At 51.9% G+C, this 25337-nt stretch overlaps 8 protein-coding genes across 11 annotated transcripts; 6 read left to right on the top strand and 2 right to left on the bottom strand.

Moving 5' to 3' along the window:
• Positions 1-757: 757 nt before the first annotated feature.
• On the top strand, positions 758-3484 carry TrAtP1_013248 (uncharacterized protein; the record flags this gene model as incomplete). 2 transcript variants are annotated; one of them, XM_066115841.1, is made up of 6 exons in its annotated part: positions 758-1010; positions 1070-1431; positions 1508-2526; positions 2585-2721; positions 2780-2938; positions 3012-3484. In XM_066115841.1, 6 exons carry the CDS (start codon positions 758-760, stop codon positions 3470-3472), a joined length of 2391 nt encoding a protein of 796 aa, XP_065971940.1. In that variant the 3' UTR covers positions 3473-3484. The 2 variants fall into 2 exon arrangements, with proteins under 2 accessions (XP_065971940.1, XP_065971941.1); XM_066115840.1 differs by having other exon boundaries at positions 2585-2938.
• A 390-nt stretch (positions 3485-3874) lies between these two features.
• Positions 3875-5804, top strand: TrAtP1_013246 (uncharacterized protein). 2 transcript variants are annotated; one of them, XM_066115839.1, is made up of 5 exons: positions 3875-4250; positions 4309-4348; positions 4413-4737; positions 4789-5416; positions 5476-5804. In XM_066115839.1, exons 1-5 carry the CDS (start codon positions 3907-3909, stop codon positions 5609-5611), a joined length of 1473 nt encoding a protein of 490 aa, XP_065971938.1. In that variant the 5' UTR covers positions 3875-3906; the 3' UTR covers positions 5612-5804. The 2 variants fall into 2 exon arrangements, with proteins under 2 accessions (XP_065971938.1, XP_065971939.1); XM_066115838.1 differs by having other exon boundaries at positions 3875-4348.
• A 266-nt stretch (positions 5805-6070) lies between these two features.
• TrAtP1_013245 (uncharacterized protein) lies at positions 6071-9378 on the top strand. Its single transcript, XM_014088835.2, has 5 exons — positions 6071-6415; positions 6605-6951; positions 7008-7189; positions 7269-7832; positions 7895-9378. Exons 1-5 carry the CDS (start codon positions 6152-6154, stop codon positions 8212-8214), a joined length of 1677 nt encoding a protein of 558 aa, XP_013944310.2. The 5' UTR covers positions 6071-6151; the 3' UTR covers positions 8215-9378.
• A 271-nt stretch (positions 9379-9649) lies between these two features.
• On the top strand, positions 9650-11983 carry TrAtP1_013244 (uncharacterized protein; the record flags this gene model as incomplete). The annotated part of the gene is made up of 1 exon (XM_014088260.2): positions 9650-11983. One exon carries the CDS (start codon positions 9650-9652, stop codon positions 11981-11983), a length of 2334 nt encoding a protein of 777 aa, XP_013943735.2.
• A 235-nt stretch (positions 11984-12218) lies between these two features.
• TrAtP1_013243 (uncharacterized protein) lies at positions 12219-14517 on the bottom strand. Its single transcript, XM_014088834.2, has 4 exons — positions 13563-14517; positions 13358-13492; positions 13054-13280; positions 12219-12984 (listed from the first exon to the last, which is right to left on the bottom strand). The coding sequence occupies exons 1-4, from the start codon at positions 13960-13962 to the stop codon at positions 12292-12294; spliced, it is 1455 nt and encodes a 484-aa protein (XP_013944309.2). The 5' UTR covers positions 13963-14517; the 3' UTR covers positions 12219-12291.
• A 1731-nt stretch (positions 14518-16248) lies between these two features.
• TrAtP1_013242 (uncharacterized protein) lies at positions 16249-20269 on the top strand. 2 transcript variants are annotated; one of them, XM_066115837.1, is made up of 3 exons: positions 16249-16836; positions 17004-18882; positions 18942-20269. In XM_066115837.1, exons 1-3 carry the CDS (start codon positions 16780-16782, stop codon positions 20204-20206), a joined length of 3201 nt encoding a protein of 1066 aa, XP_065971937.1. In that variant the 5' UTR covers positions 16249-16779; the 3' UTR covers positions 20207-20269. The 2 variants fall into 2 exon arrangements, with proteins under 2 accessions (XP_065971937.1, XP_013944308.2); XM_014088833.2 differs by having other exon boundaries at positions 16249-18882.
• TrAtP1_013241 (uncharacterized protein) lies at positions 20270-21571 on the bottom strand. The gene is made up of 3 exons (XM_014088832.2): positions 21265-21571; positions 20939-21209; positions 20270-20860 (listed from the first exon to the last, which is right to left on the bottom strand). The coding sequence occupies exons 1-3, from the start codon at positions 21377-21379 to the stop codon at positions 20449-20451; spliced, it is 798 nt and encodes a 265-aa protein (XP_013944307.1). The 5' UTR covers positions 21380-21571; the 3' UTR covers positions 20270-20448.
• On the top strand, positions 21572-25305 carry TrAtP1_013240 (uncharacterized protein). Its single transcript, XM_066115836.1, has 3 exons — positions 21572-23220; positions 23311-24477; positions 24533-25305. The coding sequence occupies exons 1-3, from the start codon at positions 23077-23079 to the stop codon at positions 24989-24991; spliced, it is 1770 nt and encodes a 589-aa protein (XP_065971936.1). The 5' UTR covers positions 21572-23076; the 3' UTR covers positions 24992-25305.
• Positions 25306-25337: the final 32 nt, after the last annotated feature.

Below are 25337 nucleotides of genomic sequence, written 5' to 3'. Positions count from 1 at the left end.
AAAATGTACAGATTGGAGCACTGGGTATTTGGAGGTATAAGTAATGCAAAAGACATAGACCTGTTCATAACCCCAGCAGTCTATATATGAAGCCATGTTAAGTTATCGCTTGCTAATGAATTACAACTGCGATTCCTTTCTTTGCTCTTCTAGTAATGGCAGGGTTAATCCACAGAAGCGACGTTACAGCTTTGTTGTAGTCGCATTCTCAGCAACGCCGAATTATTGCCCTCACGATCATCCAATTAAGTGCTCCGAATACTGTCACCAGTATTAATAGCAAGACTTACCTCGGCGGTACTCAACCAGAATACGCATTAACATAAAGAACTGATGATACACTAGACCAGCGAAGGTGCACTGTCTTTCTGATTCGTCTCTCTCATGTTCCATTATGTACTAGCCATTAGTTAGTTACGCGACCAATGGCGTATTTCTATTACCTCTCAAAATGCTCAACTACATCGCTTGCATATCAACTTGAACAAGTAGTAGTAAGAGTCAAATATCTGGGATCCAAATTCTATACAACGTGACGCAGATCCGAATTATGCCGTCGGTACAATGTATGCATAAAGGAACCTTGGAGATCTAGATGAAGCCCGTCCCCGAATTTTCGTCCGCCCCACTTGCATTCCCCTCAAGAGACGATTGCGAATAATTGTGTATAAATAATGGTGCTGATCATCAAAGTTATAGCATCTTCAAGTTTTCATCAGAGTCTGTGGCTGCTGCTCCTTAGAGCAGAACCATCAGGATGTTTGGTTGGATGATGCTGGGCCTCTTTGCCCAAACTTTGAGCGCCGGCGCATCGCCCACTCATGGTGAAGATCTATCTGTTTACGTGAATCCGTTTATTGGAACTGCTGGACCAGATGGCACGGGCGCCAACTCAGGCGACACTTTCCCGGGCGTTTCTGTGCCTTTTGGAGTTGTGAAACTTGGGCCCGATACCACTGAGATGAATCCAAGTACAAACGCCTTTGCTGGGTATACGCCAGATGGAAACGGTATGTTCAAGAACCATGAACGTAGCTCACGGAATTGTGCCAATAACATAATCCCATAGTCACTGCATTTACCTGCTTTCATGAGTGCGGCATTGGAGGCGCCTCCAAATACGGTGTTGTCGGACACATGCCGCTTACAACCCTGGCAGGCGTTAATGTCCTCGACAACACGACTTACCAACAGCCTCGTGTTTCAATGGACAAGGCTTCCGTTGGGTACTACCGCTCTGATTTGGCAAATGGCGTCAAAGTTGAGCTGACTGCGTCTAACCATGCTGGACTTTTCCAATACACGTATCCCGAGAACACAGATCGCATCGTTCTTCTGGATGTATCGCACAACTTACCCTCGCTAGCGGAATTCATCAAGTCTCAGTCATATAGCAATGGCCAAATTGAAGTGACAAACAGAGGCCGGCGAGTACAGGGATGGGGAGTCTGGAGAGGAGGCTGGGGAGGCACAGGGATTAACTGGGGAGTTGGCAAGTTCTCATCAGCTGATCAAAGATTGTCTCGTGCTAACTATTCTACCAGGATCTGACTACAAAATATACTTTTGCAACGACTTTGATTCCACTCCTTCGAGCTGGCAATACTTCTCTGGGCCATGGAATGCCCCTGATAACCCCCCAAGTCCTTCTACGCCGGTGACTTGGGGTAATGCATCAACAAACCCTCACGGAGTCCAGGGAGGTCCTGACGGTGACGACTCTGGAGACAGAGTCGGAGCAGTTTTCAAGTTCCCTTCCAAGACTACAGTTGTCAAATCCAAGACTGGAGTGTCTTTCATATCGGTTGAGAAAGCTTGCGCATTTCAGAAAGAAATCCCATCTTGGACACTGAACGATACTGTGAAAGCCACCAAAAAGATATGGAACGATGATGTTTTCAGTAAAATATCGATCCAAGAGCCGTCTAAGAATGAGACCCGCCTGACACTCTTTTATTCTGCGCTTTATCGTATGCACCAAATGCCTTCCGACAGAACCGGAGAGAATCCAATCTGGAACTCTACAGAGCCGTATTACGACGACTATTACACTCTCTGGGATACCTTTCGCTGCCTGAATAGCTTCTATCTGTTGGTCCAACCACAACGGGGCGTTGGCATGATTCGCTCCCTCATTGATATATGGCGGCACGTTGGCTTCATGCCAGATGGTCGCAGCGGCAACCACAACGGCAAAGTACAAGGCGGCAGCAATGCCGATAACGTTTTGGCCGATGCCTATGTCAAAGGATTCAAGGATGGTATCAACTGGAATGACGGATACAAGGCCGTATGGACTGATGCAGAAGTTGTCCCGCCTCCTAACAATGATCCGGAGGACTCAACTTGTACCGATAATCAAGGTCGCTGCGGACTTCCTGATTGGATCAACCTAGGCTATGTGTCAACGACTTTTTCGTCAAGTATCAGTCGCACAGTTGAATATTCTCTGAATGACTTTTCTGTAAGCCAAATAGCCAAGGGGATAGCGCCAAACGACTACGAAAAATATTTGAACAGATCAGGGTGAGTCTCAATCCGGATCATGGAATATTCGGAACTGCTTTCTGACCAAAATCTACAGAAATTGGAAAAATCTTTGGAATCCGGCAATCAATCAGTACAATACATCAGGTTTCCTTGGTCCTCGCTATCCCAATGGTACGATGATAACCATTGCTCCACAAGACGAGTCTTACACGACCGAAGGCCTTCCATGGGGTACGTGATAATTTGTCCACCCGTCACCTAAAAATATTTGCGTTTAACCTCGTAACAGAATACACATGGACGGTTCCATTTGACATGCAAAGCCTTATTGAGAAAATGGGCGGTGCCGACGCAACCGAAAAGCGTCTTGACATAATGTTTGTGCCTAATCTTCGAACAACAGATTTAGGCGTGGGAGTTGGTTCTGGAACAACTCTATTTAATCCTGGTAAGTCTAAAATTGCTGTATCAAACAAACTTTGCGGTGTGGTCACTTATAAGGGCTCTTGCGAAAATTTTAGGCAATGAACCAAGTTTTGGCACTCCATTCTTGTACAATTACCTACCAGGCCGCCAATACAAAGCCGTCAATCAGTCTCGCGTGAATATTGACGAAAACTATTTTGCTGGATCAAACGGCCTGCCAGGTAACAGCGATGCTGGCGCCATGGACAGCTGGATGCTCTGGCAGATGCTCGGTCTGTATCCAGTGGTAACCCAGCCGGTGTATCTAATCCTAGCACCGTGGTTTGAAGACATTTCAATTTCAGTCGGGGGTTCTCATACCCTTCGTATTAAGGCGCAAGGGTTATCGAACAATAGTTTCTTTATTCAGAGCTTAAAAGTCAATGGTAAGGTCTGGAACAAGAGCTGGCTAGAGCATAGCGACATTGCAAAAGGCGGACTTCTAGAATTTGTATTGGGGCCTGAGCCAAAATCGTGGGACACTGGGGATGTTCCTCCTAGTCCGGGCCATCAGTAGAACTCTCAGTTGGTATATATTCAAATCTTATTTACCATAAAATACAATTGTAAATGAACAGAGCATAAATTACATATTCTCGAGCCATAGCTCTTGTCATGCAGAACTGAGGTTAGCAACGGGTAAGGCTTCATACAACACAAACATTGATAGGCAGTCCAAAACTGCAAAGTAAGCATCAACACAGCAGGTATCCATTACCAAATCATATTATCTTGTGGATTGTTGAGAATATGATTGAAGGAAAATGATGCTGGATGAATGTAATAACGACAGTGCATGGTGGGACAATCTAGTGCAACGCCATTTAGTTGATCAATTACGTGATGCGAGTAAATAAAGCCAGTAAATAAATAGAAAACATTTACTCGATGCACAATCTTCACTTCCAAAATCGTTTCATCTAATCGCAGAAAAAGGTTGTGCATAGCAGCATGTCGTTTCCAATTGAGAAGGATTCGCAACCACAATCTACGGATGTCTTCGCTAAAGATGGCACGCAAGCGACAATTGGAGTGGAGGGAGCCGAGCCGCCTGACGGATCATCCATCGCAAATGTACCTCGCCAGAAGTGGTATCAGTGGTTTTCTCCTAGTGATACGCCGGAAGAGCGTCGATTAATCATGAAATTGGACGCATTAATCATGATATTTGTTTTTCTTGCATACTGGGCGAAAGTTCTGGATTCATCTGCGACCAGTGCGGCGTATGTGAGCGGCATGAAAGAAGACTTGAAGCTATTCGGAAATGAGCTCAACTATCTCAATACTACCTATATGTGAGGATCAATGATGAGCCAAAAACGTTTCATATCGCTTTTTAATACGTCAAGCAAGGGTTGGATACATCACTCTCCAGATACCACTGACTGTGCTTGTGAGACTCATTCTTATGCCTAATAATTACAAAGCTCAAGCCATCAATCTAATTATAACCACAGATGACTCGCTTCTCGGCACAGTACTTCATTCCTGGCGCAGATCTTATATGGGGCATACTCACTCTCGCGCAGTACAAAGTCACGAATGTGCATCAGCTTTATGTAATTCGTTTCTTCATCGGCGCTGCTGGTAGCCTGTTCTTTCCAGCTGTTCAATGGTATCTCGGCTGCTGGTATAAACGCTCTGAGCTAAGCCGACGGGGTTCCCTCTTCTTTATCGCCAGTCAAATCGGTAGTATGAGCTCGGGATACATACAAAGCGGCGCCTACACGCATCTTGATGGTAGATATGGCATTGAAGGGTGGCGCTGGCTGTACATTATCTGTGAGTTGATAGTATACAACCTTTAAGTTGCATCTCATCTGACATACAAAGGTTTCTCTTGTACCATCCCGATCGCTCTTTTTGGATTCATTGTCCTGCCTGGTCATCCGGATAACTGTGAACCTTTCATCTTAACAAGACATGATATTCAGCTAGCGAGAGCACGCATGGCAGCAGAGAATCGTGAGCCGAGGAAACCAATCACTTTATCCGTCATCCAATCTGTTCTCACCGGCTGGCACTTTTGGATTTTGGTAACCTTTGCCTTTTTCTTTTCACAGGCTGATGGCATTTCCTCCAACAGTGGCCTCCCTCTGTGGCTCAAAGCTGAGGGATACAGCGTGAAGGATATTAATACGATAACTACAGTTATGCCTGCGGTGACCATCGTGGCTTCAATCATCTGCGGAATTTTTTCCGATATTTACGACGCCAAAGTTTATCTCATCGCCGTTACTGCGCTTCTCAATATTTTTGCAGGTGTACTTCTGGCAATTTGGAAGATTCCCAGTGGCCTCAAGTTCTTTGCCTTTTTCTTATCGGGATCTGCAGATGGCATAGCAGCCGTGATATACGCATGGGCAAATGAGATTTGCGCCAGTAACGCAGAAGAGCGCGCGATTGTGCTGAGCAGTATGAATACTATTGGGAATACATTTGGCGCGTGGCTGCCATTGTTGTAAGCTTCGTTCTGCCCTGGATTGATGATGGAATGCTCTTTTCTAACTCTTGCTATAGTGTCTGGAAGACTGTTGATGCACCGCGATATCTCATCGGGTATAATTGGGCCATTGCACTTGACGTGTGCATGCTCGCCATGTTATTCGTGCTTCGGTCATATTGGAATCGCAAAAAAAAGCTGTTGCAAAATTGAGAGGCACTTTAACTGTTGAATGCCAAGGTATTCTCATGCTGTGATACATACTTGTACCTGTATCTACAGCAAGTTCAAGTTGTAAACCTCCCTCACTCTTGCAGCCGTCAAACGTACTGTCACTAGAAAGTTAGTCAAAGATATTCCTTCGTACAGAGACAAGGGCAAAAAGTTTCGGAAGCTATACTAGGCATAGCGAGTTTCAACAGTTAACTATCTTGCCTCGAGCTCCCTCGGATCTCAACAACTGATGCTATCAATAATCCCCCTCAACCTTCAAAGTAGACAAGAGAAGCCACTAGCGCTTTCTCATGCCAATTTATCTCGGTCTATACGACGACCTGATGCCGGGTCGTTTCCCCATGACTAAAAGAAGGGTGGGGTGCCGCTTCTCCGCAAAACGGAGTCGGCCGCCTATATCTCAATCTTATGATCTCTCCTCTCTCTTTATCCTGATGTGTTTTTCGATTTGACACCGGGTTTCTGCCATTGCTATTTACAATCTTCATCGCTGAGAGATACATGACATTCTGACTCATCATGGCTGTGGACATCCTCTTCCAATCCCCAACCGTCATCACGGGCGATGAATCTGCCGAGCCGTTTGTGGCCGATGTGCTCGTGTCAGGCGGCCTGATTGCCAAAATCGGGGCTCCAGGCTCGATTGACGCTCCCTCGACGGCTCGACGGATTGAGGCAAAGGGCCACGTCTTGTCTCCCGGATTCATCGACATGCATGCTCATTCCGATCTTTACTTGCTCTCGCACCCTGATCATGAAGCAAAAATCACCCAAGGATGCACGGTAAGAGATCCCAACTGCCTGCTGTAACCCCACGCAAGTCAACCCCCACCGAGAGGGACGCATCTTCGGCGTCCACTCCGATCACAGTGGGGGTTTCTTCAAGCAACCATTAGCTCTTCTCTTGCGAATCGACCGAGTTGAGATGCAATAGCAATACGACACAGTAACTAACAGCACTGAGCCTGGCAGACCGAAGTTGTTGGCCAAGACGGCATCTCTTACTCTCCAATCCGCAATAAAGACCAGCTGAGAGCAATCAGAGAACAAATTGCAGGTTGGAACGGCAATCCCACGGACAAAGAGTGCCGCACCACGCTCAGTGGAGTTGGCATGTTTGAGTGGCAGACTGTGGGAGAGTACCTGGACTGCTTGGAGCGCAACAAGACAGCCACCAATGTTGCCACTTTGGTGCCGCAAGGCAACTTGAGATTGCTGGCGTGTGGTCCTTATGACACGCCTGCATCGCCGGAAGAGATACAGGACCAGATCCAGCTGCTGCGAGAGGCAATGGCCCAGGGTGCTGTCGGCATGTCTAGGTGAATATTACAATGCGCAACCACTACTAATTCCGACGATATCTAATGCACTATAGCGGCCTGACTTACACGCCCGGCATGTACGCTTCCACATCTGAGCTTGCCTCTCTCTGCGAAGCACTTGCAAAAGAGTTTCCCGGTGCATTTTATGCGCCTCATCATCGCAGTTATGGCTTCCAGGCTATTGAGAGCTATGCTGAAATGCTAGGACTAGGAGAGTCCACAGGGTGTCCTATTCGTATGTTGTCTTCCATCGCATAGCAAGGGCGCAAGTTGCAATCCCCAGAACCTGTTCAGCTAACAAGAGACGTTAATAGATCTCACTCACGCTACTCTTAATTTTTCAGAAAACAAAGGCAAAGCCCCAATTCTCATATCCATGATTGACAAGTCCCTCGAAAAAGGTATCGATGTAACACTGGATACTTATCCCTATCTTCCCGGCTGCACAACTCTGGCCGCTCTGCTACCGAGCTGGGCTTCTTCAGGTGGCCCATCCGAAACGCTCAAGAGGCTAGAAGACCCAGAAACAAGAGAGAAGATCCGCGTAGCGGTTGAAGTAACAGGATGCGACGGAGGCCATGGCATTCCCACAAACTGGGAGGAGATCCAAGTCGGTGCCACAAGCGAACCGTCCTTGGCATCTTACTCTGGCCGCAGGGTGGCAGAGATTGCCAAGTCGTTGGGAAAACCAGCCAGCGAGGTGTTTTTCGAACTTTTACTCAATGACAAGCTGGCGACCAGCATCATCATGCACGTCGGCAACGAAGAAAACGTGAGGGCCATTATGCAGCATCGGGTGCACATGTCGGGCAGCGACGCGATTCTGCACGGCAAGACGCTTCATCCACGCGCATATGGAACATTTCCTCGCTATCTAGGTAAGATGCATAGTAGTATTTCCCAGCTATTATATACTGACTGCTGATTAATCTCCCAACAGGCCACTACTCGCGAGACCTATCGCTGATTCCTCTCCCCGCCATGATTGCGCATCTCACCTCTCGCCCAGCAAAGCGTCTCTCTGTCTATCCGTTCCGCGGGCTCGTCGCCGAAGGATCAGCTGCCGACCTTGTGCTGTTCGACCCGGAGGCCGTCAAAGACATGGCAACGTATGACGAGCCCAAGCTGCCTAGCAAAGGCATCAGGTATGTGCTGGTGAATGGTCAGGTGGCTCTCGACGAGGGTAAGATGACGGGTGCACGAGGAGGTAAGACGCTACGCAGAGGCAGCGATGGCAAAGTGAAGGCCAGAGATGAGTAAACTGCATGTGCTGCGAAGAAGAGGGATATTCTGATTATAGCATACTTGTGTATGTGTGTTACATAGAGAGCCTGTCATTATTATACTCTGCGCGACCGATCCTCTTTTACTACCATGTTTGCCCGCATATCTTTCTTCTTTTTATACGCTTCTTCTACAGATCTCGGGATCGAGATTAGGATGTGGCTGTGCAATCGTCAGCCTCGACGGACTCTATCTTGCCGGTTTCACGTCAGAGTCATTTACAGCCATAGAGACCACGGGCCGTGAATGTTTGAACGCCAACTTTAGGGGCCACTACTACCTTTCGTCATGCCTCAAGGATCCAAATGGATGGCATCCATCTGCATCGTCCTCAGCGGCTACAGAATACTAAAGATATCTGTAAGCTCCATGTCCTTGATTCAGCCCCCAAACCAGAGCCCCTCCTCTGCCTCCTAGTAACGTGGAAAATACCAGTTGCCCTTCAAAGATTACCCCAACTCGCAACTCCGCTGCAGGACTTTTGTTATGCCTGCTTTTCTAGCTTAGGCTTAGGCTTCTCTGCCTGTCCCCATTTAGTGCTTGGGTCCGACAGTTTGGTTGGCATAAACGACTTGACGCAACCAAAGCCATGCAACCAAGCCGCTGCTAGTGCCGGGTTAGCTGGCTGGCTAAGCCGCGCCAACTGAGTCTCGCAAAGGAGAAAAGCCTCGTTTGCTCTGTTGGCCGTGCTGGAATAAGGCTGGCGGTTTGCTTAGTACAAGCCCTCGAGTTGGAGGCATGTGCTTGGTCAAAACAGCCATGCGGCAGGCTATTTTTAAACCTCCCCTGTTCCAGATCATTTAGCGAGCGGGTACGCAGAGCGTTCTAAATTAGAAAAGAGCGTTCTGCGAGTGAAGAATCAGTCATTCAGTATGTTGGGGAGCGGTTGGCCCTGGATGGCTCTTGAGACGAGGCGCCAAAGTTGCTCCTATTGTCAAGAGTTGATGCATTTCTATTTTCTTATATATACTACCACTAGTAGCCGCTGTGAGAAGTCAACTCTTACTTTAAAAACCCCCCATGCAAATTGTGGATTCGAGGCTGAATCTTGCAAGCGAGCGATCTCAATTCATCACATTTAGCCATCTCCGCCTGTCAGCACTATCTGTCCCGCGGGTCCAGGATCTCGTCAAGCGTTCCGCTCTCTGACTGGCAGACTGGCGATTACAATTGTCAAGAGGACGATACAGGTTTTCATTTGTCGCGCCCCGTGCTGGGATTTGCGAGTTGGGGGCTAGTTGTGATGACTTTGGCAAGCCTTTATTAAGCTCAATATCTGCCTTTTTTGTTGCTCTACTACAACTCTCAAGCGTGCTCGCCCCGATATCAAGATACCCTTTTTTTGCTCTCTTCCTAATTTTCTTTTTCTGATTCTTTATTTACATCTTATTTTTATAATAATATCGCCATTATGCCTACTGCTATCCCATTCCGAAGGCGTGATCCAGGCGTAACCGCCCAGACGGCCTCTTTCAACGACATCGTCTTCCCCAAGATCTACGAAGAAGCCTGGGGCAGCTCCGACCCCAACTCGCCGGATCAACGAACCGATTTCGACCGCGCTCGCATCTTCCTCATGCGCATAGCCAACATGACGCCCGATCCCTTGATTATCCAAGAGTTGCGCAACATTGTTTCGAATCCGCAGAATAAAACAGTGCAAGCCCTGGCTACGGCGATACAGCACCGGATATTTGGAAACTCACACGGCTCGTTTGCTACCACGCCCTTGATGCAGTCTGTGCGTTTTATGCTTCTCAAGTCTCGCGTGCCAGAGCTTATTCTATCCGACCGAACAAGATCGGTTGTCGACTTCTTCTTCGATCCGACGTTGGAGAGAAACCTCAACCCGCCACCGACCGGCGAAGTATCCGTCTATAAGTATGTGCCGGGAAGATTGAAAGTTGCCATCATAGGAGGCGGCCCTACTGCCCTCGCATCAGCCATTGCAATCGCCGAGAAGGGCGCTGGCAGCGTTGAGGTACACATGTATGAGAAGCGCTGGGTGGAAAAGCAGCTTCCCAACGGCGAAACTGTCGTCGATTATCCGCCTACTGCTAGGAGAAGAGACCAAGTCGTCACGCTTCAAGACTCTGTCACTTCCCTACTCAGCAAGGCGTCATATCAAGCGCTCTTCGCCGGCAGGCCAGAGCGAGTATGGCCCGGGTCGGCCAACATCCAGATCCGCAAAGTAGAAGACCGTTTCCTCAAGCGGGTACAAGACCCAGAGTTCCAAGGCCTTGTTTTCCTGCACTGCGAGGGCGTCACAAGAGAAGACCTTGCCAAAGTCGGTGATTTCCACGTCTTGCTGGGCGCCGACGGTGCTGCTTCATGGGTGCGCCAGTCATATTTCCACGGATATGAAAACGAGCGCGGAAGAAGCTATGCCTTGGGTTTGGCTTTTGACAGACCTGCCGGCTTGCCGTGGTCACAGTCCCTGAACGTCTTCCTCACGCTTGGACAGACACGTTATTTACTGAATGCCAGCGATCACGATGGCAGGGGCTACTTGAATATGCAGCTCACCGAGGAAGAGTGGCACAAGATGCTCTCGGTTGATGGGCAGCCAGTCCATTTCGGCAGACCAGGTTGCTTCAGGAAGCCTGACGGAAGTATCCCCGACGGTTTTGAGCCAAGTCAAGTATTCGCGCCATCTGAAGATAGGAGCAGCCCTCTGTGGACATCAATCTCAGACGGCCTCAAGCTCTTTGGATTCAAGGACGAAGAAGTCATCAACGTTGTGCGCATCCCAATTGTTGTACAAGCCGTAAGAGAGGGAGTACAGTTGCTGCCGCCTCAAGACTCCATCAACGTCAAGCGCCCCCATGCTCTGGTCGCAGTCGCCGGCGATGCTGCAATGACGGTACACTTCTGGCCAGGACGAGGCCTCAACAGCGGCATCAAGGCCGGCCTATCCCTCGGAGACGAGCTTGTCCACGCACTAAACAGCGGCAAGTTCATCGGCATGCCCATCAGCGCCATGAAAGAGTACAACGACTTCATCCTCAAGCTCCAAGGACGCGAACACGACAAGCGCAGCATCCCCATCCTGAACCAGTCCGGCTCTCCAGAAATGCTCGGCTGGCTCCTCCAAAAGGCCAACAGCGTGCCCGACGCCGTAGCCATAGAGTGGCTGATTGGTGCCATGACGCAAATCGCCGACCGTCTCCAGCGAAGAGACGACTGGTCCTACGAGTACGTGGAAAACGTCGAGCCGCAGCTGCGCATCGTGCTACGCCAACTCGCCCCGTTGACGCTCAAGGAAATGGCCGTCAGCTTTCCCTGGCCGACGCGAGAAATGGCCGGCGCCGAAGTGCTGCCCATTCGCTCCATGAAGGCCGAAGAGAAGCAGAAGTGGCTCAACAACTTGTGGGGTCTTTTGAAAGACGAGAAGAGCAAAGACAGCCGTGCCGCCCCTCCTCCTCCTCAAAATGGCGACAGGCCTACTTCATCAGCAAGATTCGAAGCTCCCAAAGGTGGTAAAGCGAGACCGGCGTCTCTCATGCCTCCTAGTCGCGACAGTCTCGACAGCGGTAGTTTGAGGAGGAGCAATGCCACGCAAAGTGTGCGGCACAGTAGAAATCTCAGCGTCCCGGGCGAAGGTGCGCCGAGGGCCAGATCACCATCACCTGGTCCGGGTGGCGAGGTCAGCTTGAGCAGGATGCTGACGGTTCACAAGAAGCCGCCGTCGTCGGTGTTGGGAGATGCGTTGTCGCTGGCGTTGTTCCGAGTGGAGGATCAGTGAGGAACTAGATTTGAAGCGTTTTGTATTTGGACATGTTCTGATTTAGCGATTTAATGATAGTAATAGTGTTATACAGTTTCCATAAATGCATACAACTTGGTGATGGCTGAGGTCAATCTTTTTTACACAACGCATATACTTGTTTACATGTATCTACAGATTACATCGCATACCCAATAAGATGATGTCTAGGTGCCATGACATGCATATCCAAACATGGGTCGTATCAGGAATTCATCATTCATCTTTAACATTAGTTATATATTCTATGCTATGGGGGAATCTTGGAATTGCACAAAAGTCACCCTCTACTGCAGATTCTTTTGGATGACATGCTCCTCCTCATTGTAAGTAGGGGCGGAGTCAGTCTTGTTGTCCAAGCCGAGCTGGGCAGTATCCCAGCCGTGGCTCTCGAGGTACTCGCGGAACTTGATGTCCTCGTGAGTGATGGTATCCTGGCCAACGTTGGGAATGAAGAAGAAGGTAATGAGAGCAGACAGCAGCGCCAAAGAAGAAGCAACCCAAAAGGGATACTGGGCCACCTTTGTGGGATCATTGCCACCAGCCGCCTCGATGCGGGGGAAGACCCAGGTTCCGACAAAGGCACCAATCTTGCCAATGGCAGCGGCAATACCGTAGTATCGACCACGAACACCAGTGGCGCAGGACTTGGCGGCCAAGAGACCGATGTTGTTGCCGGGGCCAAACTCTCCAAAGCTCAGGAAAATGCCGTATACGACGGCAAAGGCAGCAATGTGCTGGGAGATCTTGTCATAGACACCAGCCATGATGTAGCCGATGACGGCCTGCAGAACAACACCAATGATCAGGGTGTACTTGGGGCCGATGTAGTCACTGGCAAAGGCACCAATCATGGTTCCGGGAATGTAGAACAGGTTGATGACGGTGTTCCACCCGAAGATGGTGGTGAGGGGAGCGGTGGAGGAGTAGATGCCAGACAGGATAGACGAAGTGTAGATACCAAAGGCGTACGTAGAGAACTAGAACCAGACAAGGTTAGCAAATACAAATGCAAATTAAGAGGATCTGGGACCCAGAGCGAGACTAACATCGTAGAGGAACCAGACGATGCTCACAGCGAGCAGTCGGAAGCCGTAGTAGCGGAGGACCAGCAGGTAGGGTGTCTTGTGCCTCATGGACTCCTTGGAGAACTCATCGGGCTCCTTGAGTCTGAGACGGAGGATGAACAGGACAAAGGGGAAAACGACACCGATTCCGAGAGAAGTGCGCCAGATGGTGCTGAGGCGGCCGTCGTGAGTAGCAGCGGCAACGACGTCTATTATTTTCGAGGCGAGTCAGCTTGGCGATTTCGCACACATGTACGAGCAGCGAAAAGCGGTAAATGAGACTTACAAGGAACGAATGCGCCAATGACGAAGCCCCAGTCAATCATGGTGTTGGTGAAGAGGATGAACCAGCGGTTGCGGGTGCCCTCCTTGAGCTCGCCACTCGTCTCGGCGCAGCCAACGCTGCCAGCAGGATATTCACCTGTATGAGTTGGACTATTAGCATAATGTGCTTTTTTGAACACGACCAAAATAATTCAAAAGACACATACCTCCAATACCAATGCCAACAAAGAAGCGCCAGGCAGTCAGCATGTTGAACATGCCAACCGCGTCGCCGTGATAGTACGAGCCCGTGGCCAGCGCAGTGAAGACGATGAGGATGACGGTGGAAACGAGCAGCGAGTTGGAGCGAGACCAGCGGTCGGCCAGGAAGCCAAAGAAGAGCTGGCCGACGACGGTGCCGACAAAGGCAATGTCCGAGACATACTTTGCGGCGTTGGAGTCGGTGTAGACGGTGCCGTATTCGAGCTTGAGGACGGTGTTGACAGACCCAATGACGTTGTTGACGTAGCCATCGGAGAAGAGACCGGCACCGCAGGCGAAGACGGGCAGCGCGGTCTGGAAGAAGGTCTTGCGGCGGATGCCGACTTCAATGGCGGGTTCCATCATTGCTGCAGTCGAGTCTCTTATTGGCCAAGAGAAGCAAGAAAGAGTTGCAGCAGAGGAAAGCAAGAAGGAAAGAGAAGAAGTTGGTCAACTCGAGATGGAGGACCAGCAAGACTAAGAAGTTTCCGGCAGCTGTGTCACACACACTGACTGACAACAGACTCTTTTCTCTCAACTTGTCCCACGAAGGGGGGTAGCACCGGCTATTCATACCTGGAGTCGATATCGAAATGTACGATCGCCGGGTCAGTTGCGCCGAGGGTGATGAGCTGCACATCCCAGACTAAGACGTCCGGTTTCCACCCAACAGACAGGCATTGCGTCCGCTAAGATGGCTTCTGCAGCGACCTGCGCAATGTGGTAGTAGCAGTAGCGCTACATGAGCCGCGAACCCACTCGATGATGCTTGCACATGCAAACAGACATGCAAAGAGACTGGAGAGAGAAGAGGCTAAGCTGCCTACAGCCTTGGACCCGAGCCTTTTTGGAGGCCCACTTGGGGATTTCAGTCGGCCAGGGATGGACAGATAATAAGCCCACAGAATGCCTGTAGTTTCCATTAGTTATCGCCTCATTTGGCAGATGCAACAGAGATAAAAAATCAAGCATGGTGGAGGGCCATGTGCGCGGTGCTGGGACGCCCAATGGCTGGCAGTGGAAGAGACGGCACTGCTATCTGGCAATAGTGGGTGGATGCGATTTTGCCTTTCAGGGGGGGGGTGGTTTCTAGAGTCTTGTTGATCTTCTTTTTTTCCTCTAGATTTTCTTTTTATTTATTAACTTATTTTAGTCTGCAGGAGGCGGTTCCAGAGTTGGCAGTTGATCTCATGCCTCAACCTGTCGGCTCATGGCTACCGACCTTGGCCTCTTGGCTTGCATCCTGGCCTAGGAATGGCTGCTACGGAGTACATGTACATTCCTAGGCATGGCGATCCCTTACAGATGTGAGGGGAAGCAGGCATTGCTCGGCTTGACTAGTAAACCCATGGGGTAGTCCAGGTATATATGGATACCGCGTCAAAAGTGCCCAGTGTCGCAGGTCTCAGAGCAAGCTTGGGTGAAGGTCCATGAATAAGTTTGCAGGTCCTACTGATACGGGCTCCGACAATCGAGTGGATATCGAGAGAGAGACGGGCAAAAAGACCGAGCAGTGCCAAGTCATCTACCAGTTATCTACCACGTTGGGTGGTCCATCAGTCGATAGCCTCCGCCACTAGGGGCACCTACGCCCAGACACCATCAACTCATTATGAAATCGTTGCGTGTAAGTCGTAGTGCTGCGTTCGGATCCGGCCACCACACGTGCTCCCAGCTCCAAGTCGAGGCTGGTTGCAGCCATCGAGTCCACACAAGGCAAGGCCTTTTTCTTGATTCGGCCGAGCATCTCGGAACGACCGCCCGAAAAGAGGGTGAGCAACGTGCCAAAAGCGTTGACCGAGAGGCTACCGGGGAGCCTGACGATGCACGTGGACGAGATGAATCAAGTCGTTGGGCTGTTGGCCATTCTTATTTTCCGTCGCTCAGATGTTTCTGCTGCCAGAAAGAGATGACGGATGTCAAAAACTGGAGGTTGTGGATCGGCAAGCCCGACCTGTCAGCGCTATCCGGCCCAGGGACGGCCATCTTGGGCCATGCACGGAACCGCTGCTAGCGACGTAGGTGCGCTGCAGTGCGCGCTACGGGGCCCTGAGCGAGGCGCTAAGCCGCGAACACTTTGGGGGACATTTACGGGGTGGGGGCGCTAAAGTTGAACGAGTCTGGCGCTGAGGCCGCTGGTGATCAGCAGCGCCGTTGACAGCCAGGCTGGACGCCTTGTCCCCGACCGGCGTATTTACTGCATGGAGGTTGGCAGCGGCTCAAGTGCGAGTAAGTCGGTCTGCAAGCCATGAAATGGGCAGTGATGATATGGGATGCGGTCTACGGGAATACGGCACCTCCAATGAAAGCCAGAGGATGGGAAACGTTGCTGGGAGAAGAAGAAAAAAAAAAAGAAGAAACACCATCGTGGAGAAATGAAGAATTGCAGAGGGGATATGAAGGACCGGGAAGAGGCTGCAGAAAATTCTGCGTGTTGGCCCGTGATTCTCTGGTGGCTGCACGCGTTCAAGTTCTCTGCAGCAGGTGGCCACCCCGGCCCGTCCCACAGCTGGGCATGATTTGATTCATTCATTTCGAGAGAGAATGGACGGCTTTCGGCTTGTGATGGCGATGGACTGGACTCGGCGGAGAAAAGAGAGGCCGGGCAGCAAGGCAGCAGCGTAACGGACAGGGTGCAGACCGGGCTGATCTGGCCATCTCAGCGTCTTATCTGGTCTCGGCATGAATTGCACCATTTCGTATAACTGGAATACCAAACATGTAGCTGACTGGATGTTTCTGTTTTCTTCTCGAGGTGCAGACCAACAGCCCGCTAGAGACAAGTGGCTGGCAGCTAGAGCTGTGCTGTAGCAATCAATGCTACGCCCCAACTGTTAGCCCGGTACCTTGTCCCCAGCCGTCTTCTCAGAGACCCCAGAGTCACCTCCAAACGCTGTAATGTTCCATTCATCGCCGAGCCAGCTGCGCCAAGGTTTCATCACCTCTTCCAAGTGGACCAAACCCTGCCGCTGCAACTTCACATGCACTCGACCTCCATCGTTATCCCAACTGCCACAGTACCTATACGCAACCCTGTCTCTGCTTCCACCCACCTACAAGTAGTATCAGTACCTATCCGACGCCCATTAGCTCATCGTCGCACCTATCCATGCGCAAGCTCCCCCACTCTAGCGCCCTCGAAGCCATGAAGCTCGTCTAGAGCTGCCACCAGTCCAGCTTGCCATGGCGCCGGGCTCAACACCACGCATGGCGCCGGCTCACTCGCATTCTGCACAGAATGTCAGTCTCTTTCTGCTCTGCAATGCTTATGCTTCAGCTCTCTGAAGGCTCCCAGTGCTCTGCCTCCCTGCCCACCAGCCCCGTCCAATGCGCGGCGTCGTCATCAGGCATGGCATTGCAAGGCTCATGCGCACAGACCGGCTGACCTTGTTTCTCTGCAACTCTAGACGAGCAGCGATGACACCATCATCCCTCTGTCGCCCCGCCAGCTGCGGGCTCCCGCTCTGAGCTCGACGCGACAAACCTCCCAAGATCCAGCCAAGAGCGGCCTCTTGCGACGCCTCCTCGACTTCATGTCCGCATCGCTGTCCCGCCGCGCCGATGCCATGGCCAACTCCGTCCGCGCCGCGCTGCTGCGCTTCATCAAGTGGCTCGACTCGCCCGCGGGCCACGGCGTCCTCAAGTGCACCTTGGCCTACACCATCGCCAGCCTGGCCACCTTCCTCTCGCCGCTGTCGAGCTTCCTGGGCACGCCCGACGGCAAGCATGTCGTCGCAACAATCACCGTCTACTTCCACCCGGCGCGGTCCACCGGGTCCATGATCGAGGCCGTCCTCATCGCCGTCGTGGCCGTCGCGTACGCCGAGCTCGTTTCGATTCTCTCCATGGTCACCTCCGTCTTTGTCGGCTCCGTCATGGGCCTCGTCACCTTGGCGCATGTATTGGTCGTCATCATCTTCATCGGCGGCGCCTTTGGCTTCATGGGATGGGTCAAGCAGAAGATGGCGAACCCGCTGGTCAATGTCGGCAGCACCCTGGCATCCCTTGCCATCATCTCCGTCGTTACGAAAGAAAACGCCGTCGTCTCCAACGTCTTTTCGAATCAGAAAATCGTCCAAGTCTTCAAGATGCTCGTCATGGGCATCACATCCACCGCCGCTGTCAACGTTTTGGTTTGGAGAGTGTCTGCCCGCGATCTGTTACGCACCTCCTTGGCCAAGGCAACCGTCTCGCTGGGGGGCATGCTCTCATCCATCACCGCGAGCTTTCTCAAGGGAGTGGAAGAAGGAGACATGTCTGCCCAGTTTTCTGCAGCCTCGGCCACCTACAACACGACGAACCCGCAAATGCTCAAAAACCTGCGAGAGGCAAAGTTTGAGGACTACCTCCTCGGCCGCGAGAAGATATACGTATTGCAGAGATCCACAGTCAAGGCCATCGAGACTCTTGCTCGCTCCATCGGCGGCCTACGCAGCGCGGCTAATACCCAGCTGTCCCTCCTCAGGCAGGCCGAATCAGACGATGGGCCGCCGCCCTTGACCCGATTTCTGACAGTTTCGTCCCTTGGCGACTTTGAAGGCATATCTCCTAGCAGTTCCAGTCCGAGAGCTATCCAAGGGACGAGCAGACCCAATTCACCGGGACGGCGACCAAGCACTGCGACGCAACAGGATGGCCCTGCGCCGGCAGCCGTCTTTCATCTATTTGTCGACTTGATGGGGCCCTCGATGAAGACGCTGACCGAAAGCCTTGTTCAGATTCTCCAAGAGCCGCCTCTAGGAACAACCTCCGATTTTGAAGTGACTATTAGCGAAGAACTCCGGCATAACCTCACCGAGGCGCTCGGCGAATTCAATGCGGCGAGGTCCAACGCCTTGCAGCAGGTGTACACCATGATTGAGCAAGAAAAGTCTACTTCGCGACGGATACAGGCTGGCTTGGAGGAGATTGCCGCCGCCTGTGGCCATTTCAGCTTCAGTTTGCAGACATTTGGCGAGGAAATGCAGAAATACCTCGATGTACTTGATGACCTCAAGTATGTCAACGAACATAGCAAGAAAAGCTGGCGCTGGCTTTTCTGGTGGAGGAAAGAGGACGCTACTGCGCCAGGACGTAAAATGTCGAGCCTACCGTTTGAAACTTCACCGGAAGCCGAGAGCCTGATCAAGCCCATCCGGAAGCGCGATATGCCCAGGGGTATTCCAGACTCCATGATCCGCCGCAGAGACACTTATAACTGGCAAGCAGCGCCCAATGCCAGCAAGATACTGTCCATGTTTTCTCAGTCTGTCATGAAATTCGCTAGAAAAATTGCCCGAGACGACAGTAAGTAGACGCGACCCGTTTTAATTGCGCTGAGATCAAAGTTGACACTCCTCTTCTAGTATTGTTTGGTCTCAAGGTGGGCATTGGCGCTTCTCTTTGGGGAATGCTCGCCTTCATAGAAGAGACTCGAGACTTTTATAACCACTATCGCGGCGAATGGGGACTCTTATCCTTCATGATTGTTTGCTCCATGACGGTCGGCGCTTCCAACACAACCGGCTGGGCTCGGTTCCTGGGAACATTTTTCGGTGCCTTCTTCTCCTTGTTCAACTGGACCGTCAGCCAGGGTAATGCGGCGGCGCTCATCGTACTCGGATGGGCGGTCAGCTTCTGGAACTTTTATCTCATCGTCGCCCGAGGCAAAGCTCCGCTGGGTCGCATGACCATACTGGCATACAACGTGTCAACGCTCTACGCCTATAGCTTGAGCCAGCGGGTCGACGACGACGACGACGATGAGGGTGGAATACACCCGATTATGATGAAGATTGTAAAGCATCGTGTCATTTCCGTCATAACGGGCATCCTCTGGGGATTGATTGTCTGTCGTGTCATCTGGCCCATCTCAGCTCGCCGGAAGTTTAAGGAAGGGGTTTCTATGCTCTATCTTCAAATGGGTCTCATTTGGCGGCGAGGACCGCTGGCTATTCTGCTCCGCACCGACTGTTCCGAGAGTTACCTCAAGTCTGGGGAGCAGGTGGCCATGCAGCGGTACGCCAGCCGCCTGGAAAGTCTGCGCCAATCGGCCTCGTCGGAATTTGAGCTTCGCGGCCCTTTTCCATTTGAGACATATGGCCGCATCATGCGCAGCACCAACCGGATCCTGGACAGTTTCTACGCCATGAGCCTGGTAACACATCGGGAAGGGAATCTTAGTCCAGGCGAGCGAGCCCTTTTGGAGTACACAGCAGCGGAGAGAGCCGTCTTGTGCGACCGTATATGCCACGTCTTTCAAGTGCTCGCCAGCTCCATGATGCTGGAATACCCTTTGACCGACGCGGTTCCCAGCGTCATTGGCATCCGCGATCGGCTGCTGGCCAAGATTTTCCAATTCCGCAAGGAGCACTCACCCGAAGCTGTTCGAAACCTGGGCTTTATCGAAGAGAATGAAGCCGAGAATGGCGAGAGTAGCCGTGACACTACAGCTGCTGCTAGCAGCAGTGACACACAAGTCAGCTTAACGATAGCTGAGGAGAGGGACTATGCTCTCATTTATGCATATACGCTGGTTACGGGCCAGGTGGCACAGGAGCTCAAGATTGCCGAGAAGGAGATTGAGAGTTTGTTTGGTATACTCAACGAAGAGTCACCACTGCTTGTATAATAGATGGGGGTGGCCAGGGAGGCAAAGTGGCACAAAGATTGGATATGATACCCTGTTTGAACAATTGCTATTCAAGAAGCACTGAGCATATGATTTTGAGTATAAATTGCTAGCATACAAAATTGGCCGATTCCGTTAAACTATAACTTGGAAACCTCATAAGATTGGTAATAATAATAGTAATACAAGCTTCCTCTCTGAAGATGAATAATAAAGCGCCTCTAGCATGTGAATTCCCTCGTCTATGTTGCCTCCTTAAAATCAACATGCTTCACCGGTATCCCCGAAGCCGGCACTCCAGAAAACGGACACGACGATCTCTCCGGAGGCGCCTCGCCAGCTGCCTCATCCTGCATGTCCTCGTCGTTGAACACTTTCTTCCCGTGGAGGTAGCCCTCGCTCTCAACCTCGATTTCCGCGTCGGGATTCTCGTACTCGGCGCCGTCCTTGACGTGCCACCGGGCCATGAGGTCGTTTTGCACCCAGATGACCTTGTTGAGGGCCTTGACGAGGGCGATTTTGCGCTGGATGTGCAGGCGCGGGTGGGAGAGGATGGCTTCGTTGAGGACGTCTTGGATGTAGCCGAGACAGGCGCCGAGGTGGATGTATTCGACGTTGAGGGGGTGCTTTCGGCCGAGGCCTACGTGCATCATGCTGTGCAGTTTGATCAGCTGCTGCTTTTTATATACTTGTTTATACTCATATTGGTATACGAGAGATGAGGCAACTTACCCAACTTTGTCGAGATACTCCCAAAACTCCATCTTGCTCGGGTCCGAGCATAGTTTGCTCAAGTATGCGCGCAGAAACATTTTGCGATGCAGAATCTGCGGGCTGTTTTCATCGGGAATCTCATCCAGCGGGCCCTCGTAGGATGTACTTCTGACGGTAAAGGCCTGGGCGGTGATGTCGTACTGGAGGAGCTTTTTGTAGACGATGTTTGCGACGGCGGGGATGAGGGCTTTGATGTATTTGGAGTCGTTGACGAGGGCGTCAATGTCGCCTTATTCACACGTTAGTATTTTTGATGATGGATGTTTGAGTGAGAGGGAACGTACGGCTTGAAAAGTCGAGGAATGAGTGGAGGTATTGGATTCGCATTTCGAGATTGGTGTAGAGGTCTTCGCGCTGGATATGCCGAATTGGCCTTGAGTATGTATTTGAGGTTGGCATTGTGGTTAGGATGTGATGAAGCTGAAATTTTATGAGTGAATCCTTTTTTAGTTGATGATTTTGAATAACTGTATTATCAATATGCCTTTGGAATTAGATGGCGATGTGAAGAGTCGCGATTCAAGGCCGTGCCTCTTTCTAGGGTAGCCAGTTAAATACGAATGAGGCCGTAGTAAAAGGACATGCGAAAGAATGAGACTTGTTTTTCACATCAATTGCCTACATGTGCGTATTTATCAAATCTCTTGTTTAGCTACGCTACATTGTGATACTTGGTTTCTGAGTAATAGCATCAATTGAGCCATTATTGGCATACAGACTGGGCGAAATACGCATGATCGAAATCGTCACGCCACATCGTGAATCGTGACCCCGAGGATGGTCTGACGAGCAGCGGATAGGACGATGCTGCACTTTGCTGTGCGTCATAGCCCTTGATTTACCCTCTTTGGCGTGTTTTGGCTCTATTTAAAGATGTTTTGAGATCGGGACAGCCCGGATCGAGGAATTCGCGCATTGTTTGGGATTCATGGGCGCGTGCAAATGGCTGATTTCTGATTTGACTTAAGATGCAAAGAGGCTGAGCTGAGATGCTAGCGCTGTGATTACTGCTTTGGGGAGCTAAAAGTGCGTGTAGATTGAAAGTGACCTGATTTCAGTCCTCGTACCATGTAGTGGAAGACTCAATATTGTGCTCTTTAGACTGCAACAATCAATTCAGAGCAAGATGTTGATATTTGGATTGCAATAACGGTGATGACTACATGCCCTTCAGGTAGCCATTTGGTGGCGTGAAGCCCGGTGCCCACGCCAGTTTTCAACTTTAAGATAAGCCGCATTATGCTTCATATTAGCTACACAGTAAGCATGTAAATGGGGGTCCTTTGCCGCATATCCGCCTTGACTCCTCCATATCAGTTGATAACCTGATAGGCAACTGTTGCTCCGACTTGGCCGCTGCAAGGCCATCTCCATGTCGAGGGGAAAACAGCGTCACATCTCCTGCTACAAGGCGTTAGTGCTGGCTCACCACTAGCACCAGCATCTTGCCGGCGATCGGCCAAGCCAGCGTCATTCTCCGCATCTTGGGCACAGGCCAAATCATCACGGGAATCGTACGAGACGTGGAATTTCACAGTTGGCTGCAAAGGGCCAACGGGCACAAGCTCAATCAAAGATAATTCGTCTTTCAGGGAAAATTTCCGGCACGGCTTGGCATCAACGGCTCAGCATTGATTCAACTCGAGCTGTTCATCGCCATCCCAAGTCTCTTCATCCGCAAAGATTCCCTTCCAATGGCGATGGAACGTTACGCTACTCCGCGCCAACACATACCGCAGGCCCAGTATTCTTGCAGCCGATGAAGCTGAGAAGCGGCGCCTGTCAAAGCATTGCTGCTGCTACACCGATCTACGAGGCAGCATCCTGCGTTTTAGTCTGTATTTCCCCAGACCTGGACCTGGACCTGGAGCAGAAGCGGGACCAAGAGGACGACAAGGACAGAGTGAATCAATCAAGTCAACAGGGGGGAGCTGTCAAGAGAAGGATGCGTGCAAGCAGCAGCAGTATTTAAGCAGCCATCCCGGTTCTCGTCCACGGACACTGCTCGATATAAGGACGGGCTCAACTCTTGGTGGCCTGACTCTGGCACATACTCGAGTCTCTCTTTCGGTGGAACGACCAGACATCAGCCCACGATGCGTTGCAGGGCCCTTTTCGTCGCCGTGCTGGCCCTCAGCAGCCCGGCCAGCGCCCTGTGGCCGGCGCCGAAGCAGGCGTCGACGGGCAACGGCACGCTCTTCATTGACCAGACGGTCCAGGTAACCTACAACGGCGAACAGGTGCGATGGATCCCGTACCGCCCACATGGTGATGATGATGAAAACTACCCCGGATCGGACTTTGCTGAGACCAGGATAAACAACCAACAGATCTCGTACACGGCCGGCTACGTGCCGCCCAGCGGACCGCACTTTGACAGCAAGCAAATCGTCCAGGGCGGCCTCTCGCGCACGTTTGGCGCAATCTTCCAGCAGGGCTTCGTGCCGTGGATGCTGCGGGCGCGCGGCGTCGACTTTGAGCCGGCGCTGGGCGGGAGGCGCATCGCGACGCTGCAGATTGTGCAGACGCAGCACGACTCGGCATCGACCTTTAGGCCGCTCAACGGCGCCGTCAACGAGTCGTACGCGCTGGACGTCGATGCCGCGGGCCATGCCACGCTGGTGGCGCCGTCGTCGACGGGCATCCTGCGCGGCCTGGAGACGTTCTCGCAGCTCTTCTTCCAGCACAGCGCCGGCACGGCCTGGTACACGCAGCTTGCGCCGGTGTCGATTCGCGACGAGCCCAAGTATCCTCACCGGGGCATCCTGCTGGACGTGAGCCGCCACTGGTTCGCCGTCTCGGACATCAAGCACACCATCGACGCGCTGGCCATGAACAAGATGAACGTGCTGCACCTGCACGCCACCGACACGCAGTCCTGGCCGCTGGAGATTCCCGCCCTGCCGCTGCTGGCCGCCAAGGGCGCCTATCACAAGAGCCTGAGCTACTCGCCCAGCGATCTCGCCGGCATCCAGGAGTACGGCGTGCACCGCGGCGTCCAGGTCATCGTCGAGATCGACATGCCGGGCCACGTCGGCATCGACCAGGCGTATCCCGGGCTCAGCAATGCCTACGGCGTCAACCCGTGGCAGTGGTACTGCGCCCAGCCGCCCTGCGGATCGCTCAAGCTCAACGACTCCAACGTCGAAAAGTTCATCGACACGCTGTTCGAGGACCTGCTGCCGCGCCTCTCGCCCTACTCGGCCTACTTCCACACCGGCGGCGACGAGTACAAGGCCAACAACTCGCTGCTGGACCCGGCCCTCAAGACTAGCGACCAGAGCGTGCTGCAGCCGCTGCTGCAAAAGTTCCTGGACCACGTGCACGGCAAGGTGCGCGAGCTGGGCCTCGTGCCCATGGTGTGGGAGGAGATGATTCTGGACTGGAACGCCACGCTGGGCAAGGACGTGGTTGCGCAGACGTGGCTGGGCGGAGGCGCGATCCAGAAGCTGGCCCAGCTGGGGTATAAAGTCATTGACAGCAGCAATGATTTCTACGTGAGTGCTGTTGATTTTCGTCTTCTTCTTGTACACGACTGACATCTATTGATAGTATCTCGACTGCGGCCGCGGCGAGTTCCTCGACTTCGACAACGGCGCGCCCTTCCAGAACAACTACCCCTTCCTCGACTGGTGCGACCCGACCAAGAACTGGAAGCTGCTCTACTCCCACGAGCCCACCGACGGCGTGTCCTCGGACCTGCACAAGAACGTCATTGGCGGCGAGCTGGCCGTCTGGACCGAGACCATCGACACCACCAGCCTCGACACCATCATCTGGCCCCGGGCCGGCGCCGCAGCCGAGGTCTGGTGGTCGGGCCGGGTGGACGAGGCAACGGGCACGAACCGGTCGCAGCTCGACGCAAGGCCGAGATTATCGGAGCAGCGGGAGAGGATGTTGGCGAGGGGGGTGAGGGGAGCGCCGATTACGCAGTTGTGGTGTAGTCAGGTTGATGTTCATGATTGTGAGGGGGGGGAACTATTGATGATGACTTGTAGTATAGTAGAATAAATATGGATATATGCTCGTATATACTACCAAGTAATCTGGTTATATACATTGTATGTCAAGTGAATAAATGAAGCTCAGGAGGAATACATGGCAATATTGCTCCTTCACGTAATGGCTGTAATGCGTATTTCGACATCAAGACTGGGATTGCCTCTTGACCGCTGCTGCTCTTGGATCATTATCAATTGCTTACATAGAGTCTTGGGGATACAGACACGCGCATTGCATCATCAATTCCTCGTGTTGGATTCCCCTTTCCGGTTGTATCATGCAGTCCATTCGTATTTTGTTGTTGCCAAGAGAAGAAGAACTTTTGATGGAATATGCAGGGGGAAGCATCTGCTGT

This window comes from Trichoderma atroviride, chromosome 7 (genome assembly GCF_020647795.1).
Source record: "Trichoderma atroviride chromosome 7, complete sequence".
Taxonomy (NCBI): Eukaryota; Fungi; Ascomycota; class Sordariomycetes; order Hypocreales; family Hypocreaceae; genus Trichoderma; species Trichoderma atroviride.
Note: the sequence above shows the minus strand (reverse complement) of the source record. Positions and strands in the feature narration are given on the sequence as shown.